Genomic DNA, 21,224 nt, shown 5'->3' with positions numbered 1-21,224 from the left:
AACCCAGCTTTAGGACTCTATCCGGATGGTAACAGTATTCAATAATTTCTCGATTGAGTTCCTTTCGGGATGAAAAAATCAGTTCATAATCATGTGTGAATATGTTTGGGTTGATCCAAACCAGTTCTGAGTATTCTGTCTCAATCCATTTATCTGGATTTGCAATGAGATAGTCAATGGCTGCTGGATTTGTTATAAAATAGTTCCATCTCACGTGCTTTAAATCCTCGACAACAAAATCTACCATTGCTGGATTTGCAGATACCCCATGCCAGTCTATTTTTTCAGGATGACAAATTAGAAATGTCTTGGCATCTGGACGCTGACATACTCCAATCCAGTCGATTTCTGGTGATTGTAGTTGTCAAGTACTAACTGCAAAGCCCGAGGATTCTTGTTACGAGATAGCCAAAACCAGTCAATACGGTCTTGATGTGCTTCGAGTAAATCAATAGCCTTGTCGTGTGAATTATAACTAAATCGTTCCACATTCTGTTCGCTGAAAAATAGTGCAATTGCGATATCAATAATACCGCTATTCATCATCATGTACTCTTTTGATAATTCAGGGTAACGAAACAACCATAGACCTCGAATAATGTTTGCACATGACGGATTTCTGCATAACAACTCCCAATCAATAGCATTACAATTTGCTGCAAAAATCTTTGTGACAAGGGGCTCTATATCCGGGTGTTGATTGAAAAGCAGCCCACTGGTTAGGGATATGTAGTAATCTTCGTAGCTTGCGAATTCTCTGGGGTCATAATCTTCGTCATCGTAATCATTTTCATCTCCATGATAATAAAGCTTGAAACATTCTGTGATAATATTAATAGCAGAAGAATTTGCAACGAGAGCTTCTCTTCCAAAATGCCAGAAACCTTCACGAAGATCTGTATAATCATAGAAGTCTCGTTTTAGTAAGAAGCCAGCTGCTCGATTTTGACATAAACGAACTAAAACTCTTGGAATATCTTTGAAGAATGGTCGCAAAACGAAGAAATCCGTATTCTGGTGATCGTAATTGACATCCATTATTGAATGCTCGATGATCTTGAATGCTGATGTTGAATGCTCAATGATATTGAATGCTGATGTTGAATCAACTTGGAGAAAGAGAAGTGATGAGTATTTTTTTTTCCGCTTATATCTATTTATAGTAAGCTCGATTTAAATGCGTCTAGCTCAGCTTTCAGCTCCTGAACAGCTTTAATCAGAATTGGAATCAGCTGCGTGTATTCAAGAGCAAGCATTATAGGGCTTTCTTCACGATCATTTTCCTCTCCACTCATGCTAATACATTCAGGGGCAATTGGGAGAACCTCTTGAGCAATCAGTCCAAGGTTGTGTCCTTCTTGAGGACTATGAATCAATTTATATCTCACTGGATTGAACTGCATAATCGTATCCAATCCATATTCAATTGCCGAGATGTCAGTCTTTAGACGTAAATCTGAAAAAGTGTTCCAACTGCCTGCATACATTGAAGCACCGGCTCCCGAGCTTGACCATTGCATGCAAACTTGATTTGCATCAGGAGACGAGAGGTACGTCGCTAAACCAATTCGCGTTCGATTTCCGGTTCCATCGTGAGGACCAATACCGATTTCATTAGAGCTGTCAGCTGCAACCGTTTGGGATGACCACATGTATTTAGGATTTTGACCATACGCACTATAGGATATCGAGTCGGCGAAATGTCCGTGCGAACGCGAACCCCTATTAACCGCTAATTGCCAGTATATATTCGAATCTTGAGTTGTCGTTTCCGTAATAGCTCCGATCTTAATGGTCAAATTTTTATAAATACCCATGATAGACCTTCGGACTCCTGATGTTGTACCATCGGTAAATAGATAGCTGTATGTTGTGCTAGATACACCCGTTTGATTCGTTTCGAAAAGCATCTTTCCGCCTCCTCGTGCTGAGCTCACAATCAATTGCGAATCACTTGTAGAATAGAGACTTGCGTTGATATCCTTCGTAGCGACGTTTCTTGCGAGAATGAGTCGACTTCCGTCATCAATTACTACGTCGCCCGATTGGACGCTGACGTCACCGCTTGTCAGTGTGAGTTGCCCTCCCATATCTAACGTAGAGCGTAGTTAGTGCAATTCAGTATTGTTGTATCAAGTTGAGAGTTTGAAGTTATACCATTGCATGTCAACCCTCCTGATATGGTGAGATTGCCTTATTAGATAAAATCATCTTATAGGCAGAGTTATTGTACCAATAACATGAATTGGGGTTTGTACTGTTCGTAGAAGATCGCGTTCCCACCTCCCATTTGCTTGAAGTAGCATCTCCATTGAAATATATGGTCGATTTACTGTTAGATGATGTGTTGGTTAATACAATCATGTTATCCGTTCCTGTAAGCGTCAGACTTGCTCCAGTCAGTGCAGATGGTAAAGTTCCCGTGATTGCAACTCCATTTACGGTTAGACTATTCATTGACATTGAATTGATTCCAGCGATGTTGCTTGATACATCGAGAACTAGTGCTTTTGATGGTGATGCGGTTCCAGCGGTGACTTCAGTTAGGAATCCTAGATTTGTGAAATCTAGAACTGCCCCCGAGAGCTTATACAAAACTGAATCTAGTGTTCCGCATGTGATCTGATTTAGACCATTAATGCTTAAACTACCATCTGGAACTAAGGACACACCTTGAACCGCATATCCGGCTGTGACACCGGTGATGTAACTCAAACGAAAGTCGTTTTTACTGAGGTATAGCGTCTGGGCATATGCATATGTGAGCAATTTGTCTTCTCGGAGTGATAAGAAAAACGCTGGGTTGTAAGTACTTGAAGTGAAGATAGGCTGTGGATAACTGAATCCGCTCATCTTTTTTGTAGTAGTCTATATTAGTTTTAAGATCTTATCATTAAATACCGATTAGAATGTGCAGCTCAAGAGACGGCGTAGCACTCCGAGAACGCTGCACCCAAACGCGGCTTACTACTAGTATATAATGGACAATACAGCCCGTTTCTATCCGCTATCAATATGGGCCTTATTGTCCACTTTCTACTAGTAGTAAGCCGCGTTTGGACGCAGCGTTCTCGGAGCGCTACGCCGTCTCTTGAGCTGCACATCCCGATCGGCAATTTACAAATAAAAACTGCTAGAATTGAAAATGTATCGATTATAATATATAATAAGCTATGAGACATTGGTGGATTTACAAACAACAGCTTTACCATGAAGCCAAGCAAAACAATCTGCCTGTTCGATGGACATCAAAAGTCAAACTACTTGAAGATATCGTGGTAAAACACAGATCGGAGAATTCCCACGTTAATAAAATTGTACGAGCCTATGATTCATTTCAATTACGCAAAATTAACGCGTATGAAACAATCCAACTACGGACAAACAAATTAAATCGAATGCTACCAAAGATCAAAGTCTCAAGCGATAAGTATCTATGGATTACTCTATACAACCACAATGAAAAAAATGTGAAGTCCATCAAATACACTCATAACCTTGCCTCACTACCGAAACAACTGTATATCCAAGAAAATGCAACCCTAAATTATGACGATGATGTAGATTTGGATCTAACCTACGTTTCTTTTGCCAAACTTGAATGGATCAATGAACCAAAGTGTCACAAACAAAAGTCGTCTGAGTTCTTTCGATATGTCACACTCGAAAATTACAAACTCGAAGAGTTCCAAGTATATTTTCAACAAATCACAGATTCAGATACAAATCGTGATGTACCGTGCTTCCTGCACGCTCTTAAAATAGCAGGATTATCTACGGATGTAATCGATGGTATTTCAAGTGAGATGTACACTACTGGAGCATCACATCAATTCATTAGACGAATGGCTACTAATCATGGTATTTGCATAATGCTGACGACTTACAGTGAAGATACGACACGATATCGTAATAATACAAAACCCTTTGGCGATACATCCAATCCAATTTATGAAATTGGATGCGTTGGTCAACATTTATTTGCCATCAAACCAACCTCAGTAACCAGACACGCATTATTTCATCCTGAATTCAGTTCCCACAAAAACTTCCCATCAATTCGAATCAAAAATGATAGAGTAACGAAAGATCCGCCTACTTCAACATTAGACAGCATGCAAGTAATCAGTTATTTGTATTTCAACCGATCTACGAGACTCGATCCAGTAACACTGACAAATGCGCCTAACCTACTCAACAGCAACTATGCTCAAATCAAGTCGCTTTCACAATCGGCATTTGATGAGCGTTATTTCACAGAAATTGGAAGCAAACCACGTTACGGACAATGTCCATTTATATCGAAAGACGGGCCTTTGTCATATAACGTAATCTATTTCGATATAGAGACTTTCCCGTCAGCAGAAGGCACCTTGATTCCAAGATGTATAGCATGGAGTGATCCGACAACCCTACTAAAAAACAAGATATATGGATTAGACTGTATTCCTCAGTTTCTTGAATATCTACGCAAAAACGGAGAACGATTCCTTCTCTGGGCTCATAACCTTGGATTTGACAACCGTTTCATCATTGAATATATAACACAATTCAACCATGGCTTCATCGAAACAGGCAATCAGATTAAACAACTGAAATACAAATACAAGAATGTTAGTCTTTGTTTCAAAGATACGCTATCCTTCATACATGACAGTTTATCGAATTTTCCAAAAATGTTCCCAACTGCAGTGGATGGAATAGTCCTAGAAAAAGGAAAATTCCCACATAACGCAATTACACACGAAAACTTCGATAAGCCAATTGCGCTTTCAGAAATTAAGGCTTCTGTAATTGAAGACGGATACGCAAATATCAGCGAGAAAGATCGAGACAAGTTCAAGGACGAGGTGGAAACGAAAGCCTTGTTTCAACTCAATCAAATAATTGACAATGCCAAGCAAATTGATGCGATTCAAAACGATCAGCTGGACAATGTTAAGTATACGTTGCATTATTGCATGACGGATGTTGAAGTTATGATGCATTGCTTCGAAGCATTTAGAAAATTAATACTTGACAGGTTCAAGCTTGACGTATATAACTTCATATCAATACCTAGTATGTCAAATACTATTTTGCATAACGAGGGCTGCTTTAAGGGATGTTACAACCTCAGCGGCCCGTGTCTTATGTTCGCACGAGAAGCCATTGTGGGCGGAAGAGTCATGACGAGGGAAAATAAAAAATGGCACTTCAAATCGCAAAACGAAGTGGACATAAAAGCCCTCAACAACAATAGTATGTATCCCGCTGTCCAATTGCACTTCACAATGCAAAACGGAGTGTATATAAACGCACTCGACGTCATCAGTTTGTATCCCGCTGCTCAATGCAGAATTAAAGGCCTGACAAAAGGGATCCCAAAGCGATTTACTGAAACAATTCCAAAACAGGCCACTGATTACATTGTACGAGTACGGGTTATTGATGTTAAAAAGCGCTTTACGTTTCCACTTCAGTCAATTAAAAATGAAATGGGATGTCGAATTTTCACAAATGAGATGATAGGTCAGACGATTGTCCTTGGAAAAGTTGCCCTAGAAGATTTCCAAAAATTTCAACATGCGGAAGTTGAAATTATTGAGGGGATGTACTGGGATAACGGATTCAATCCACAGATCAAGAAGACAATTCATTCACTGTTTTACGAACGTAACAAGTTGAAAAAGCAAAAGAACCCGCTTCAAGCCGTTCTCAAACTTGTCATGAATAGTAGCTATGGAAAACTAATTCAGAAGCCTATTTTGAAGACGAAGAGGTTCATTCGAGGAGAAGAGCAAGTCAGAAAATACGTATTGAAAAATATATGTAAGTTGATCCGAAGGGTTACCATAACCCCAAATATTTCGCTATTTGAAGAACGGAAGAGTTTGAGTAGTTATAGCTCCCCAGCGCACCTAGGTGTGCAAATTCTAGAATGTCAAAACGAATCATGAACGAGCCAATGTGCCTTGCAGAGGATATTGGAGCGATGATTTATTACCAAGACACTGACAGTATGCATATTGAAACAACGAAGTTGAAAATTTTGGAGGACGAGTATCGAAAGTTGTACAACCGCGAGCTAATGGATGAGGAGGAGCTGGGAAAGTTCAACGGAGATTTTAAAATCAAAGAGGACGGGGATTCAGTGGCTATAGAAAGCTACTATCTTGGTAAGAAGAGCTATCTTGATGTTTTACGAAGCAAGGACGGAGAGACGGCAATTCAAACTCGGATGAAAGGAGTACCACGAGCTTGCATTACAAATCCACTTGAGCGATACAAGCGATTATTTGATGGCAAAGCCGAGTCTTTTGATCTGACAAAAGCCTGTCCAATCTCTATCAACAACAAAACTCAAACGGTGTCAAAGCGCGGTGAATTTATTCGTACGGTCAAGTTTGTTTGAGTTCATCTAATATACGAGCAAGATGTTTCCTAACTTTAGAAACACAGCCGATCGCATTCAAAAGGAACAGGATTTGCTTTCAAAGGTCGAACGTCGGAACAGACAAAATACTATCAAGCGTAACCTATATGCCGAAGCTCTTTGGGCTGCCGATGCTGGCAAGGTAGTCAAAGCGCCACAATCAAGCGATACCACACAATCGAGTGAGACACAGGATTCAACATCCATGACTCAGATTGATCCAAAAAAAAAGTCCTTAGTATGAATGAAGGTGTTATTCATGCAAAGTCGGATGAGGAAAATAGCGCTGTACAGCCACCCGACATAACCCCAAGCACTACTCTTTCGCTTGATCTGAACGCTCCTACTACATCGAATGCTTCACATGAGCTGATTAAAGAGTGGTTTCACTCCCATCCTGAATTAATTAATCTACGAATATCACCGGTCAGAAAAGATGGATCAATTGAAGAGCGATATGTATTAGGAGTCGATGGGTACTTGTATTCAGTCAGATCCGGTCGGAAAGTAAGACCACAAAACATTGACTGGGTAGCGACGAGAAATCAAGTTATGGACACTTCCAACGAGCAAACGCAGACACAAACAAACAATACTATAGATTGGATACGAAACTGGTATATTGCTCACCCAGAATGGGTCTCTATGAAAGTTCGCCCTATCAATCGGGTTGGTACAACAAGTAAGAAATACTACTTTGGAACAAACGGTGTTCTTTTTGACCTGAGAACTGGAGAGCGTGCTCAGGATATTGACTACGATTCACCTGAGGCGATTGATTGGGCAGCAACTGCAAACCATATCAAACACATATACTCCGATGGGGAGAGCAATTCGATTGATGAGTTGGCTATGATGCGGATGGTGGATACCCCAACACCTTTACAGCAAGCGAATCTGCCTCCACTTCAGCAAGCAGCTTTACTACAGCTCCCTCTTCAGCAGTCAACATCACCTTCTCTTCAGCAGCCGGTTTTATAACAGCCTGTCCCTTCACTCTCATATGACGAAACACAAGCTCTACTTGACGCTGCTACGGATCAGGAAGATACTCGTGATTGGGTAACTCAATGGATGAGCGAGCATCCTGATCAAGAAATTCAACCCGTAGTCAGTCATACAAGACCTGACGACATCGATTGGGTGGCTACACAAGAAACCATTTTATCACGATCCTCTTCTGGTTTGACGATGGAAGAGTTGTTGAATCGATTAGACGAGCAGGCTCAAGCTTTCATGTCAGCAGAACCTGCCTTTGTTGAAGTGGTCGATCACACAGCCACTGAACTAAGACAAGCAGACTTAGAGAGTGAATTATCCGATACATCAACTTCACCGACTCCAGACGAGCAGCGTCGTCGCCGTCGTCATCGTATCCAGATCGAGGGGGCTGTGGAGAGATTGAGGGAGGCTCGTGCAGCTAAATCCCGTGCTAAACGGAATGAATTCGTACAGCAGACGCGCCGTGAGCTGACACAGCTGTTAAATGAGATGAGAGAGAACCTTATAATGAGAGCGAACGACTTCGATGTTCCCAACCCTCCAACCCGTAGTCGATTTACAAGAAAACAGTGGTTACAACGTTCACTTCGACAGGCGTTGACAAAAATAAGTGCTCGTGGCTTCGGAACACTTAACAGATCAGAGAGACTGAAGACACTGGAGACAGCCATCTCTTGCTTACGCGAGCTCAAAGACGACATGCCGTCCGACGTATATCGAAGTCACTATCAAGTGATATCCAGAGCGTTTTCTAGACAAAGCGCGACCGCAATGACAGGTCGTCGCGACCGAAATACTTCTCGCACAGAGGAATTACTTATGGGGGCACCTACTCCTTCGCTTCCAAGCTAGGTAGTGCTTACAGAAACTACCTCAAGAGCCAAGTTGCTTGATATAGCCAATACCCGTTCAACTGTCCATATGCTAGCAAGCGCGGGCATTCACATAGTACCTGTCAAACACGACGGCTCCGAGATCTCGAATATGATCATTCGCGCGCCGCTGAGAAAGCGAGGCGACCTCCAATTTATTATCCCATCCGAGTCACAGCGATCTAAACCATCATACGAGAGACAGATCAGTTTTGTGAAAACCTACGAGCGCTTAATGCGTTTAGCATCGGAGGCAAGCATCTCTCTAGCTGGATCTGGACTGAACAGTCACCTGACGGGGCGTGGTCTACGTGGTGCAGGGGTATATCAGAACGTCGAGCGTCGATCGAAATACTACAACCTTAACGATATTCGAGGTACAGGTCTAGCGAGTGCATACATATATCAACCGATCGGGAGTAAATACATCCGGATCCCCGACCTCGACAATAACCAGCTGAACATCGTATATCCTAGCCGCAAGAAGCTCGGACCTCTCCGACCGATTAGCAACGAGATCAAGAAAATGGTTAAGGACCTGATTTACGACGGCACGCTGAGTCAAGCTGCTTACGATAATCTCTCACATGATGACAAACGTCTCTTCAAGGAGATACTTCAAGCAACCCATATCCAACACAGCTTCAAGGACTCTCTTTCCGATCCACTTGATGATCTGAGAGCCGAGTACGACAAGCTCAAAGGAGAAGTGATGCTAGGGAATACCAACCCATCAGTAGTCACGCAACTGAAGTCTTTAATTGTCGACATGTATGCTAATCGATTAATTAAAGAGTCAGAGTTTCGGGAGGTTATCTCCAGTCTGATATAGAAACATGATCGTCCTCAACACGTCCATCATTAATAAGCCAGGAGGTCTATATGCCTTCAGAGCTCAAGAAAATCTAGCAGAGCTCAAGCAGATCATGAAAAACATCGTGATCAAACACCCTGAGCGCTCCGAAACGATTTGGGCGAGTGATAAACCACCACTTGCAACACCTTCAACCAAAGGTGGAAACGTTTGGGCCCATACGGGTGTATATCGACGAAACTACGTAGCAAAGGGCAAAGCAAAAGAGAAGGTCAAGATATTCGCACTATAGTTTCCCAGTCGAATGCCACATACTTTTGTCTTAACTAATATACACCCAAAGATGAGCGGAGTGATTCCAGACTATGGGAGTTCCATACCTAAGAAGTATCGACAAGGGAGTGTCGGAGAGATCCCCACTCTAGGTATCAAAACACTCTTTAGAATGATCCTGCTTGGTCCTTCATTTTCTGGCAAAAACAACCTGTGCATGTTTATTCTGAAGCACTCTCCTCACGTCTTTAGCCACCTGCATATCATAGCACGCAACCCACATCAGGAACTTTACGAGTATCTACGCAACGAGCTGGAGGGATTCATCACATTCTACGACGAACCGCCAAGCGTCGATACTATCCGCAGCACTCCATTGAAGAAGCCGGAGCTCGTCATAATCGACGACTACAGTAACGATCGCAACCTTCAGCGGAATGTCTTCAGCCACTACTTTACGCGAGGGCGTCATTTCAAACTGTCAACCATATTCCTGAGCCACAGCTACTTCGCAACCGACAAGATGATCCGCTTGAACGCAGAGTACGTTGCAATCCTCAAGGCCAACAGCAAACGAGATCTACAGATGATCGTCAAGGACTTCAACATCCCAGGCGTAAATGAATCAACCATCCTCACTCTATACAATCGGGCTACCGCCAACAAAGGTCAGATGCTGTTTGTCGACAGCGTTCGAAGTCAGCTGAGATTCAATTTTAACAAAGTGATTCAACTATCAGAAGACTAATATAGAGCAAGCCATGTCTTCCTTTCTCAAGATCGACTCAACCAACTTGGTTTCGAACGGCCTCAACAATAGCTGGCGGTATGACTTCGTAGGATCGTCCGTCAATTTTCAGGACGTCGAGGTGGCTATCCAAAGCATTTCGCTTTACAACAGCCAATTCAATATCGATTCAGGTGCTTTCGCGAACACAAGTTTCAAACTAGAGGTTCCAACTGGAGCAACCGTTTCAATTCTGAATGTGTCGCTACCGGATGGTTACTACAGTTACGCCGATATCAATCGAGTCATCCAAACAACACTCGTGAACGCTGGAGCATACCTGATCAACTCAACAGGCGACAACGTATTCTACATTCAACTTGAGGAGAACAGCACGTATTACTCATGCCAACTGGATGTTTCGCCGACTCCAACGTCTCTACCCGTTGGATACACTCTCCCTGCAACCGGATTGTATAGCACTGGAGGTGGTCTGCCTACAACGACTCGAACCCCTCGTTTGATCATTGACAACGCCGCATTTGGATCGGTACTTGGTCTCACACTTGGGACATATCCCACTTCAACTACGACAACTTCAACCAGTATCCTGAGCAACACCATTCCACAGATTCACCCGAGCAGCTCGTATATCGTTCGGTGCGATCTGGTGAAGAATAACTACGTAGTCAGCGGTGACATCCTTGCTGCATTTGACAGAGGCGATGCTTCTATTGGACAGCTTATAACATATGCTCCATCTCAGTATGCATGGATGAACACCCACAACGGTGCGAGAAACTCAATTACAATCACAATCTACGATCAGAATGACCGTCCGATCCATTTTCGCGATCTCTCTGTATCCATAATGCTATTGTTTCGACCCAAGAAATCATTGCTTTAAACCAATATTTATTGTTAAACTTGACCATTGTATTGGGTGCTTCAGTTTTTTTTTTTTAATACTGACCCGACGATAGCATTCTCTTTGCTTTCTATACAAACTCGATGTTCGGCTGTCCATTACTGATTATCAAATTATCACAGTGACGATAACGAGAAGTCAAACTAATTGATTTGCAGGCTCTACTCAATTCAATTCAGACTTGGGGACAATTCAAATAATCGTGGCAGTTGAAGCATAGTTGAACCAAGTGTTTCTAATGCAATTCACAACTCATAGTGAAACAGAGACATTCAAACCACCGAGCCAGCACTCACCCCTCCTTTTCCGACCGCGCAGACACCACACCGCGCGCCACACGCAGCAGAGCACCGAGCAGACACCACGCAGAGCACCGCGCAGACACCACACCGAGCAGAGTACCGAGCGCCACACGCAGACACCACCAGCTACAGACACCATGCAGACACCACCAGATGCAGACACCGCGCAGACACCACCAGATGCAGACATCGCGCAAACCATATCCATTGAGACGCTACAGGCGCAGCTCAGCACAGCGCTCGAGAGCCTCGCATATGAGAGAGCTGCTCGTGTGCGTCTCGAGGCGTCGCTGGAACGCCAAGCGAACGAGCATCGTGCAGCGCTCCAGCGCCAAGCGAACGAGCATCGTGCAGCGCTCGAGCGCCTGGGAAATGCTCACCGTACTCAGATTGATAGTCTGGTGAGGGAGCACCGCGCTGCGATGCAAGCTGAGACGCGCGCGTGGCGAGAGAAGATCGCGACACGCATGTTGTCATTTGGAGACGCTTGGTGAGTCGCTAAGGCACACAGCGGCTCACCAGAAGCGACACAAGCGTGAGAAGGGGACGACAGCGCCGACTCCTCCACTAGAGCATTACTACATGCTCACCAAGTTCGGCGGAGAAGACGACGCATCTCAGGATGGCGACATCCTCATCCGCTGCACCTCCGGCCAGCGTCATTACTGTGATCGCGAGGAGTGTCGACTCATCGCAAGCGGCGGTGAGGTGATCGAGAAGCGTCTGACTGGGAACGGCATCGACCTACGGCGATACGTGGCAGGACGGATCGAGCAGCGGATCATCGACCAACTGGACGAAGAGCACAAGAGCAAGGTGAGATCTCTTGACGGGATGTTGTGTTGTTTTTCATGGTTTATTGACTGACTCTTAGAAGCCCAGCCGCGCCAGGAACGACCCTACTGCACTCCAATCTACTGGCGATGGATCTCAGGGACCAACCTCACCTTCGAAGCCTTCGTCGAGCTCATCCATACGGTCATCCGTGAGTTCAACCAGGTCCCAGAGCGAGTCAAGGTGGACGCGTTTACTCGGCAAGAGATCGAGGATCGACTCTTCCTCAAGTTCGTCGATCTGTTCGCAGACCACGGAGACACGGACGACGACGCAGGCAGCGACACAGACACTGATGATCAAGAAACTCCGTAGATAAGACGGCGAATACATGTATTTGCCCCGCTACTTCTCGTCCTGCTCATCCTGCTTGTCCGCCACGCTTTCGTCCTGCTGATCCGCCACACTCTCGTCCTGCACGTCGTCCTGCATGTCGTCGTCCTGCTGCATGTCCTGCTGCATATCGTCCTGCATGTCGTCGTCCTGCATGTCGTCGTCCTGCGCGTCGGCCTGCTTCTTCTTCTTCTGCTGCTTCTCACGCTTGTCGAGCAGCGGCTTGATCAGACGCTTGTACTCGCTAACGGCTGACTGGGAGTAGCCAATCTCCAAGCCAATGACCTTCTCCGGTAGGTTGGTTGTCCGGAGGTTCTTCAGAAGAAGGTCCGTCGTCATCCCTTCTGCCTTGCGGCTTTTCTTCCGCTTCTCCTTCTGGGCTTCGGCATCTTGGTAGCGCTTCTTCTGTTCATCTTTGGTGAGGATGACCTTCTCCATCGCGAGGATCTCATCGACGCGGGCGCTTGGGATCTTGAACTCGCGGCTGTACTTGTGCACGTGTAGATCGCCGCGGAGAACATCGCCGCCGACGTATACCGCGCTGTCTGGCTTCTTACTCGCCTTGGCCGCGCGAGGACGCTTGGTTGTAGTCGTCTGCTCGACACTATCACTCCGTATGCGTTTCGAGTGCTGCAGAGGCGAACCAAGGCGAGTGGAGCGTCGTGGCGAAGGCGATCCGATACGGCTGGAGCGCCGCGGAGGTGGTGAACCCGCTGACGCTGCTGGCTCCGTCGTTGCTGACTCCGTCGTTGTTGACGCTGCTGCTGACACGCTGGAGTCCGCTGCTGCCGAGTCTTCAACTAACTCGAAACGTCCTTGAAACGGACCCTTCATCCGCGCGGCCCACTGTTTTTTGAAGAGCTCGGCAGCAGAGGCGGTGTACAGGTCGTCTTCGGAGTCGGAGTCTTCGATCTGAAGTCCGATCTTCTTCAGTCGCATTCCAAGACGGTCTTTCAGCTCGTCGACTCCCCGCTGGGTCTCCGCCGCGCGCTCTTCATTCTTCTGATAGCGCAGTCGATACAGCGGTTCGGTCTCGCGGTGCACTGGGGCGTCGTCGGCACTGTTGCCGCTGTCATCGTCGGGGTAGAAGGTGCTGTCGTTGCTGTCGTCGTCGGAGGTGGACTTGCGCATGGAGGGGGCGGAGGTGGACTTGCGCGTGGCGACGGCGGCGGAGACGGACTTGCGCGTGGTGACTTCGGGCTTGCGCGTGGTGCCTGCATCGTTACCATTGTCGGCACTGTTGCTCCCGTCGTTGCTCCCGTCGTTGCTCGCTCTGGTTGCGCGCTTCCAGTCGTCTTTGTAACTCGACGCCTCCGACGCCCATCGCTTCAGGTTGCTCTGGTCCTGCTTCTTCAGCCAGGTGCTGTACCAGGAGCGCGCACACTTTGTAGAGATCCCTGTGATCTTCTCTACCAGCTCGAATGATGCTGGAGAAGGGAGCGATCGCAGCTTGTGGACGTGTCGGAGCATGGCGTCCTTCTCTTCCTTGAGCTGCTTCCTGCCACCGTAAAGCCACGCGCCGCGCTTCTCATTCAGCGCAGCAAGCTTGCGGTAGTCATCGCGGGCCTTTGTCGTATCGACAGTGCTCTCAGTCGTCTGAGACAGCCACAGCTGACGGAGCGCCTCCGGATCGGCGTTGGGCGATAGGAGTAGATCGAGCGCCTTCGCTAGCGCCGCCGCCGTCGGGAAGAGCAGTCGAAGCTCTGGGTAGAAGGATCGTAGCGTGGTGGCAGCGTCGACGATCCGCGTGAAGTCCATTGTCGGTGCTTTTTTGAAATATGGTCTCCAATGTTGGCTTCTGAGAGTAGACCGTTTGCACAATCCATGAGATTCCCCGGGTGCACGTTTTGTCGCTCGTCATGAACTCATGCGCTTGGAGAGGATTTCTTCAAGGTGGTGATCTGCGCTGCGTCAGCGAATGGCAAGCCCCCCAAGAACATTTCACCATCTCCCTTCAAGCAATCAATCTTGTCTCCACAAATCTCTCCGGAGACATATGGACAGAAGGTTCTGATCAGGTCAGGCAATCAATCCACTCTCCACAAATCTCTCCGGAGATATTCGGACAGACGTTTCTTTACTCAGGTCAGGCATTCAATCGACTCTCCGGAGATATTTTAGCTATTTTCCATATTAAAATATAAAATCTATGCATCGAAACATCATAGTCTCGCCCAAAGTAGCTCTGGAATTCGAGGTCCTCTAAATATTTATTAGTAGCCTCATTCGTACCAGAAAGGCGAAGGCAGGGTCGGAAAATATGACGCTACAAGATATGTGCATTCGTTAGGAAAAAATAAGTGGTAAGAAGCGAACAAGAGATGAAAGCTCCAACGATTTTGCTCAACATTTCAGTTATGTTGGCGACAGAAATAAAGTGAAAAATATCGATTATGTGCCGAACGAGGCCCATTCTACATAAAGATCGGGGAACATTGACAATGAAACTGGAATTCGAAGAAGCACAAAAAGTTGGCGACGACTTGATCATTTCTACTGGGCTATGTAGGATCGGTCGAAACAGTAGTGTGCTGGTTTCCGCTGTGTGGAATCGATCAAAGTACACGATGCTCTCCGCGTGCGACTGGGCTGCAGCGCGCAAGGTTTCTCGAGCCGATCGCGACAGACGATTGAAGACGTCGTACTTTGACAGAAGCAGCACCTCTGCTGGAGTACTCGCGCTCACGGTCACTTCACAATGAATCACCTCGTTGAAATTCGCCCCCGCAGTGCTACAGTTAACGCACAACCCCGCCAATTAGCACACAACGTGTAGATAGTATTGTCAAACGTACTACGTACGCGTCATCGCCGACCACCCGGAAGCGACCGATACGCTCAACGAACACCTCGTGTCTCACTTGGGTAAACGGATCTGCGATTCCCTTCGTGCGACGCCATCGATGCTGCCGCCAATGGCAGCTACGACGCGGTGCAATGGGCGCGCGACCACGGAGTCCTCTCAACTAAGTCGGACCGAATCACGGAACGGGGACGCAACCCACGAGATGGCTATAACTTCCCGGTGCCGGAGGCTAACCGCGAGAGCCACGTCTTCTACGTTGCGCGCGCCGCCGCAGTCAACCGACACCCGGAGATCGTGGAGCTGCTGCTGCCGGACCTAAGGCTGGTGGAGGACTATTCTGACCTGCTGCTGAGGTCGACGCGCAGCAATACGCCGCTGCTGACGGAGCTGATTCTCGAGAGGTGCGAGGTTAATAGGTAAGGCGCTGTGCGTGGCCGTCAGCCATGAAGACCTGTGGCACGTGAACATCCTGCTGTGCCACGTGGAGTTGCGGAGCGTCACTGCCGTGTACGACAAAATGCGCTCGCGTGGTTCTTACGTACTTGCTCGGCTCGAGCAGTTCTTCGACGACACGATCGTCCTGGCGAGCAGAAATGGAGAGCTTCCTGTCGTTGAAGCGCTGCGCGAGTATGCCAGTTACATCGCCCTCACGGAAAGCTTTTTCGAAGCTGTTCGCTGGTACTCACTGGTCCGCGACCACCGGGAAATCGTGCGTCTGCTCGCAAGCAATATCAGCGCAGAGGCGTTGGTTCAAGCGATCACCCGATGCGTCTCGCCCAGTCGTGCTGGAATGGACGCTGTGCGCGTGCTCTCGAATCAGCTGATGCTGGCCATCAACGAGTTCGCGGCATCCGTCATCGACGAAGACCCCCGCGGGTTTGTTATCAATCCCGTGCTTGATGAAGAAATCATCGAAGCGGGCAGAACTGGGGCGATTCAAACGGTCCGCGCGCTAAAGAAGGATGCCAGCGCTAGTGCCCGCAATGACTGCTTCTGAAGAACAGTCCTCGCCGACCCGCCACACCGAGGCAACGAGTATTCAGTCAACGACAAGGTTTAACGGAGGTATTGACGTGGTGCGGAAGCATCGTTGAGAATGATGAGATCACCGTCTCCATCCAGCTGTATCAAGATGAATTCTAGCGCCCGATCACTAAACGACTATCGAGAGAGAGCGTCGTGGCAGGGATCAACCCGTTATCGTCATTACCGCCGCAAAAGCGGAGGCTGAGCAGCAGGACGTCGCTGCAGTCGATGCTAGTACGGGGAGAAATCGTCGGTGAGGCTGTGCGCTTTGTGGATCCGGCCGTGGAAGGTCCTTGCACGGCCGTGTTGAGCCTTTCGCTGAACGGTATCAACTACACTTCGACTCAGAGCCCGTTGCAGTTTACGTGTTATGTAGAGCCGATTCTGCGTCGGATTAACCCAGGGTGGGATGCGATGGAAGGAGCCAATGATGCGCTGGCGCTGGAAGATGGAGCACACCCGAGACTTCGGCTGTCAATTGCTGGTTCGCTTCACCCTCCAGGACGAGAAAGAACCAGATGAGAACGGCATTGTGGTTGACGCGCAGTTCACCCCTAACTCTGCAACTTCTGCAACAGGAGATGGCGCGTTGCAGTGCGTGTTCCCAGCCGCGCTTCCAGGGTTCTACGAGCTCGAGGTGAGTCTGAACGGGCATCGCCGTCCTGCAGCCTGCCATGAAGCACGCCGTGTTGAGAGCTCACTTGTCATTTTTTACTTCTGCCAACCAGTAAGAACGCCAAGCTACAACCGTCTCCTCAAAACACCGTGAAGATCTCCGCGTCAGCTTTGATCGGGTTCGGGGCTCTTCTCCACGTTGCTGAAGTTTCGGCTCAAGCGTTCGCAGCTCCAGCCTCGGTGGCGATCTGCCTGTCGTTGGGCCATCGGATGCACCCGTGTCGAACGAGACCATCTCCAGCCCTCAAGCCTCTTCGGCAGCAGGGACTCCGTCCACCCCCATCGTCGGTGGTGGTGGCAATTCATCGATGCTTGGAGCCTCGGAACCGCCGAGCTACCTGGTTGAGCACACGGACGCCATGAGTCCTCCCAAGTACCTGGATTCGTCGGTGATCAAGAACTGGGCCATCCCGACCAACAACTGTAGGGCAAAATCATCGCGCACGACTCGAACGCGGCCATCCAGCCTATCTGGCCGAACCCGTACTCGCTGCAGATGGTGGTCGACAACGCACCCTTCGGCATGTCCGTGAGCTACCCGTATCGCAACCGCTTCAGCGGCAGCAGCTCCGGAAACAACGGCGCCGTCAAGTTCTACGCGCACGGCCAGGTCCGCGAGTTCATGTTTTCTGCCGTCGAGATGCAGCAGAAGCCCAACTTCCAAGTCGTGGACTGGGCCGATCAAGGTGTGACCGTCAAGTTTTCGGCCACCTCGTGTCGGACCTCGTGTCAGGCATGGTGTACACGTCCATGAAGTACTCGGGGCTCACCCCGCGCCTCGTGTCGAGTGCTGCGACCTCCAGCGTCAACGGCCAGCCGCTTGGTGGACAAGTGCGCGGCTCCAAGTTCGTGATCGCGTACAACTCCGGCCAGAAGTGGGTGATCTACGCACTCTCGAGCGACGGTCGCAGTGAGCAGGAGATCACTCTGACTGCTGACGGCAACATTGCACTCAAGAGCACTGCACCGTTCGACTTGGCAACGACTCCTGGCTGAGCACAAGTCCTGCGTCGTGCAGGCCGCCACCGTGGATCTGCACGACGACAGCTCCTACGCGTTCAAGTGGAAGACTGCTCCGTTGGTCTGCTGCACTTCGCGATGAAGCACCAGGTCGAGTCCATCGACACGAGCGCCGGGGCCCGCAAGGTGGACGGCATGATTGCGTACTCGACGACTCGCGGGGCGTAACAGGCTTTCACGACGCCGGGCGGCTCGGCCGACCCTGTGTGGGAGATCAAGGAGACCCAGCCCGTACCCGAAGACTTCTACCCGGCCCGCAAGATCGCGTTTGCCGTGGCTCAGCAGCAGCGCGTCCTCGACCACCTGCGCGAAGACATCAACGCCGCGTGGTCCATTCCGCTTGACGGCAGCTACTACTTCAACGGCAAGGCTGCCCAGAAGTACGCCTCCTTGTGCTTGATCGCGAACGACGCGGTCGTCGTAAGAGCCTGCTGAACACGTGCCTGACCAAACTGCGCGGCGTGATGACGCCCTTTGTGTCCAATAGCTGGGCCAACAAGCTCCAGTACAACTAGATCTACGGCGGCATCGTGAGCTCGCAGGGCTTGAAGACCAAGGACCTTAACTCGGACTTCGGCAACACCATGTACAACGACCACCACTTCCACTACGGCTACTGGGTCCACGCGGCGGCCATCATCAACCGCCTCGACCCGACCTGGAGCGAGATCGGTGGCCAACCTGCTCGTGCGCGACGTGGCCAACTACGACCCGGAGGACAAGTTCTTCACGCGCTTCCGCTTTTCGAATGGTTCCGCGGCCACTCGTACTCGCACGGCGTGACCACGTTCGCCGAGGGCAAGGACCAGGAGAGCACGTCGGAGGACGTCAACTTCGCCTTCGGCATGTACATGTTCGGCAAGGCGACCAACAACGCGGCGCTTGAGGCCGTCGGCAAGCTCATGACGCGCGTCAACGCTCACGCCATCAAGGCGTACTTCCTCATCGAGGACGCCAACCAGATCCACCCGACCAACTTCCGCCTCAACAAGGTCACGGGCATCTTCTTCGACAACAAGGTGGACTACGCCACGTGGTTCAGCGCCTAGAAGCACTGCATCCACGGCATCCAGATGATCCCCGTGTCGGCCGTCAACGAGTTCGTGCGCACTAAGCAGTTCGTCAAGGAGGAGTGGGAGCAGGTGCTGAACAAGGAGACGATCGTCACGCGCGAGGACACGTGGCTCTCGCTGCTGTACGCCAGCTTCGCCATGGTGGACAAGCAGCGCGCGCTGGGTGTGCTGCAGAAGGCCAAGATGGACGACGGCCTCTCGCGCTCCTGGGCGCTCTACATGGCCGCCAGCTTCGCCGAGTGAGTGAGCGAGCCCATTGCCGGTCAAAGAACCCGCCGCTTGTTGTGAAGACCATCGGAAGGCTTCCGACAAGCTTAGACCATCTTGCCAGGAGTGACACGTAATAGAGCTCAACACGAGGAATCATAAAACTAAATCTGCTTCAAATTGACTAGATTTGCTGTGCCAAAAGTGATACCTTTCCATCCAATTCATGTAAGTACTTCGGGTCACCTTGAATCCATCCAACCGCACCAAATATCATGCATAACTTGAACCGATACTTCCGGTCGGCCACTGCATTGGGCTTAATTAAACCCAAGCATACTTTTCGTTGCAGAACCAGTGAGGAAGAGCTGTCGTCTTGCTATCGTCCACATTTCCGCGGCGAAACACCATGGCATTCGACAGCGAGAGCTTGCGTTCCGCCACTTCAATCTCAACGAGACTGCGGACGTCGTCGCGCAGCAAACCAGACGGCGGGTCCCAAATCACGACCTTCTTGAGCTTGAGCTTGCGCCCTTCTTGCATCGCCGCGTCCAGCAGAACGCGTATGATCTCAGCAGCATTGTCACCGGAATCGGGGAACCGCACCCGATCCACGTACAGCGTCGACTCCTTCAGGTTGTGCCACCAGAGCACGAAGGCGTCGTCGTTAATCCTGACACCGCAACGTGATGGCAGCTCGTCAAAGCCCGCAGCCCGCGCATAGTGCACGCCGTTAACGAACTGCCATTCAATTGAGTCGCGGGTCGGCAGGATCAAGAACGCGTTACGCCCTTGAAACTTCTCGCTATTAGCCAGCGCGTCCACCAGGCGGGCGTTATCAGCTTCCAGGAACTTGTCCAGCTTATCATCCAGTACCAATGACTTGAGCTCAGTGCTGCTGTTGTTGTTGTCGACAGCCTTGGTGTTGCGAGGGTGGTCAATCTCCAGTGTAGCCAACTTGGACGGGTGGCACTTCCAGCCGAGCTTGTCGTAGAATGTCGGTCCGACGTCCGAGTAGAGCACAGAGATGAGAGCTTGGGGCAGCTGCTCCAGCTGCTTGGCCACTTCGGTTAGGAAGAAACCCGCAAGACCGCGCTTCCGGAACTCCGGGAGCGTGTAGACCGAGCTGATTTGGTACGAGAAGCCTCGCTCGGTCTCCCCGAGCTTCGACGGTAGACGCAGGGGAACCGAAGGGTCTTGCAATGACAGCAGAGCAGGTCTCGACCGGCTACTACCCCCGAATCACTTGAGGTTTGGGGATTCTCCTCAGTTTTATCCACGAGGGCCCAGAAGAGAGCTCCATCCTGGGAGAAGCGAGTGGCGCGCTGCGCTTCACCTTTCTTCTACCATTGCTGCACGTCGAGCAGCGGAGACCCCCAGTGCTCATGGTCGTCGGTCTTGCACTGCACCTTGAGCGCCTCCTGTGTCAACTGCACCACGCGGAACTGGGACATCGTCGAAATGGGGGGGATCCCAGTAAAGTACAATCCACAAGCTGGTGGAGAGGAGAGCAGCAAGCAATGGACGGTGCGGCGGCGTTTGTAGGCGACGGGAACTACGTGGGCGATGGCGGGGAGCTACTGCAGCGTTTGTGGTACGGAGCGGGAGTGTGTATGTTGATAGAGGTGACATTGTTTAATTGGCTTGCTTGTTGTAGTAGGGACTTCGCGCCGTGGAAGGTGATCCGGAGCTGTCCTGGCCGATACATTATCAAGCACAAGAAGCAAGCGCCGTTCTTGGTGAACGGAGACTGCCATTGACTTCGTCCGGAAAGCATTGGCCAGTTCTGGTGGCGAGGTGCCTCCTACTTTCGTTGTGAGTCCACGATGCGTTGACCGAGTCAAAGTTGTGGTGATCGGGGGAGGGGGGGGGGAGTGGCGGCGGCGTTATCACCTACTGCAAACAAGAATCGGAGGA

At 49.4% G+C, this 21,224-nt stretch overlaps 10 protein-coding genes across 10 annotated transcripts; 6 read left to right on the top strand and 4 right to left on the bottom strand.

The window, feature by feature from the left end:
- Positions 1-1,157: 1,157 nt before the first annotated feature.
- Positions 1,158-2,090, bottom strand: PHYSODRAFT_307856 (hypothetical protein; the record flags this gene model as incomplete). The annotated part of the gene is made up of 1 exon (XM_009540895.1): positions 1,158-2,090. The coding sequence occupies one exon, from the start codon at positions 2,088-2,090 to the stop codon at positions 1,158-1,160; it is 933 nt and encodes a 310-aa protein (XP_009539190.1).
- A 526-nt stretch (positions 2,091-2,616) lies between these two features.
- PHYSODRAFT_457772 (hypothetical protein) lies at positions 2,617-2,853 on the bottom strand (the record flags this gene model as incomplete). Its single annotated transcript, XM_009540894.1, has 1 exon — positions 2,617-2,853. A coding segment is annotated over one exon (237 nt), but the record flags the coding sequence as incomplete, so codon positions are not given.
- Positions 2,854-4,676: 1,823 nt separating this feature from the next.
- On the top strand, positions 4,677-5,939 carry PHYSODRAFT_534345 (hypothetical protein; the record flags this gene model as incomplete). Its single annotated transcript, XM_009540893.1, has 1 exon — positions 4,677-5,939. The coding sequence occupies one exon, from the start codon at positions 4,677-4,679 to the stop codon at positions 5,937-5,939; it is 1,263 nt and encodes a 420-aa protein (XP_009539188.1).
- Positions 5,921-6,394, top strand: PHYSODRAFT_534252 (hypothetical protein; the record flags this gene model as incomplete). The annotated part of the gene is made up of 1 exon (XM_009540892.1): positions 5,921-6,394. The coding sequence occupies one exon, from the start codon at positions 5,921-5,923 to the stop codon at positions 6,392-6,394; it is 474 nt and encodes a 157-aa protein (XP_009539187.1).
- Positions 6,395-6,416: 22 nt separating this feature from the next.
- Positions 6,417-8,269, top strand: PHYSODRAFT_307853 (hypothetical protein; the record flags this gene model as incomplete). Its single annotated transcript, XM_009540891.1, has 3 exons — positions 6,417-6,597; positions 6,648-7,279; positions 7,400-8,269. 3 exons carry the CDS (start codon positions 6,417-6,419, stop codon positions 8,267-8,269), a joined length of 1,683 nt encoding a protein of 560 aa, XP_009539186.1.
- A 1,177-nt stretch (positions 8,270-9,446) lies between these two features.
- On the top strand, positions 9,447-10,124 carry PHYSODRAFT_534355 (hypothetical protein; the record flags this gene model as incomplete). The annotated part of the gene is made up of 1 exon (XM_009540890.1): positions 9,447-10,124. One exon carries the CDS (start codon positions 9,447-9,449, stop codon positions 10,122-10,124), a length of 678 nt encoding a protein of 225 aa, XP_009539185.1.
- Positions 10,125-10,137: 13 nt separating this feature from the next.
- Positions 10,138-11,010, top strand: PHYSODRAFT_534372 (hypothetical protein; the record flags this gene model as incomplete). Its single annotated transcript, XM_009540889.1, has 2 exons — positions 10,138-10,577; positions 10,710-11,010. The coding sequence occupies 2 exons, from the start codon at positions 10,138-10,140 to the stop codon at positions 11,008-11,010; spliced, it is 741 nt and encodes a 246-aa protein (XP_009539184.1).
- Positions 11,011-12,512: 1,502 nt separating this feature from the next.
- Positions 12,513-14,258, bottom strand: PHYSODRAFT_342437 (hypothetical protein; the record flags this gene model as incomplete). The annotated part of the gene is made up of 1 exon (XM_009540888.1): positions 12,513-14,258. The coding sequence occupies one exon, from the start codon at positions 14,256-14,258 to the stop codon at positions 12,513-12,515; it is 1,746 nt and encodes a 581-aa protein (XP_009539183.1).
- A 1,565-nt stretch (positions 14,259-15,823) lies between these two features.
- On the top strand, positions 15,824-19,343 carry PHYSODRAFT_250895 (putative glycosyl hydrolase family 81 protein; the record flags this gene model as incomplete). Its single annotated transcript, XM_009540887.1, has 9 exons — positions 15,824-16,249; positions 16,736-16,969; positions 17,435-17,693; positions 17,741-17,917; positions 18,071-18,153; positions 18,199-18,447; positions 18,543-18,647; positions 18,825-19,046; positions 19,146-19,343. The coding sequence occupies 9 exons, from the start codon at positions 15,824-15,826 to the stop codon at positions 19,341-19,343; spliced, it is 1,953 nt and encodes a 650-aa protein (XP_009539182.1).
- Positions 19,344-19,631: 288 nt separating this feature from the next.
- On the bottom strand, positions 19,632-20,761 carry PHYSODRAFT_320157 (hypothetical protein; the record flags this gene model as incomplete). Its single annotated transcript, XM_009540886.1, has 3 exons — positions 19,632-20,462; positions 20,486-20,632; positions 20,666-20,761. The coding sequence occupies 3 exons, from the start codon at positions 20,759-20,761 to the stop codon at positions 19,632-19,634; spliced, it is 1,074 nt and encodes a 357-aa protein (XP_009539181.1).
- Positions 20,762-21,224: the final 463 nt, after the last annotated feature.

The sequence above is a fragment of the Phytophthora sojae genome (genome assembly GCF_000149755.1).
Source record: "Phytophthora sojae unplaced genomic scaffold PHYSOscaffold_17, whole genome shotgun sequence".
Classification (NCBI taxonomy): Eukaryota; Oomycota; class Peronosporomycetes; order Peronosporales; family Peronosporaceae; genus Phytophthora; species Phytophthora sojae.
The sequence above is the reverse complement of the archived record's forward strand: the minus strand, read 5'-3'. Positions and strand labels throughout refer to the sequence as shown.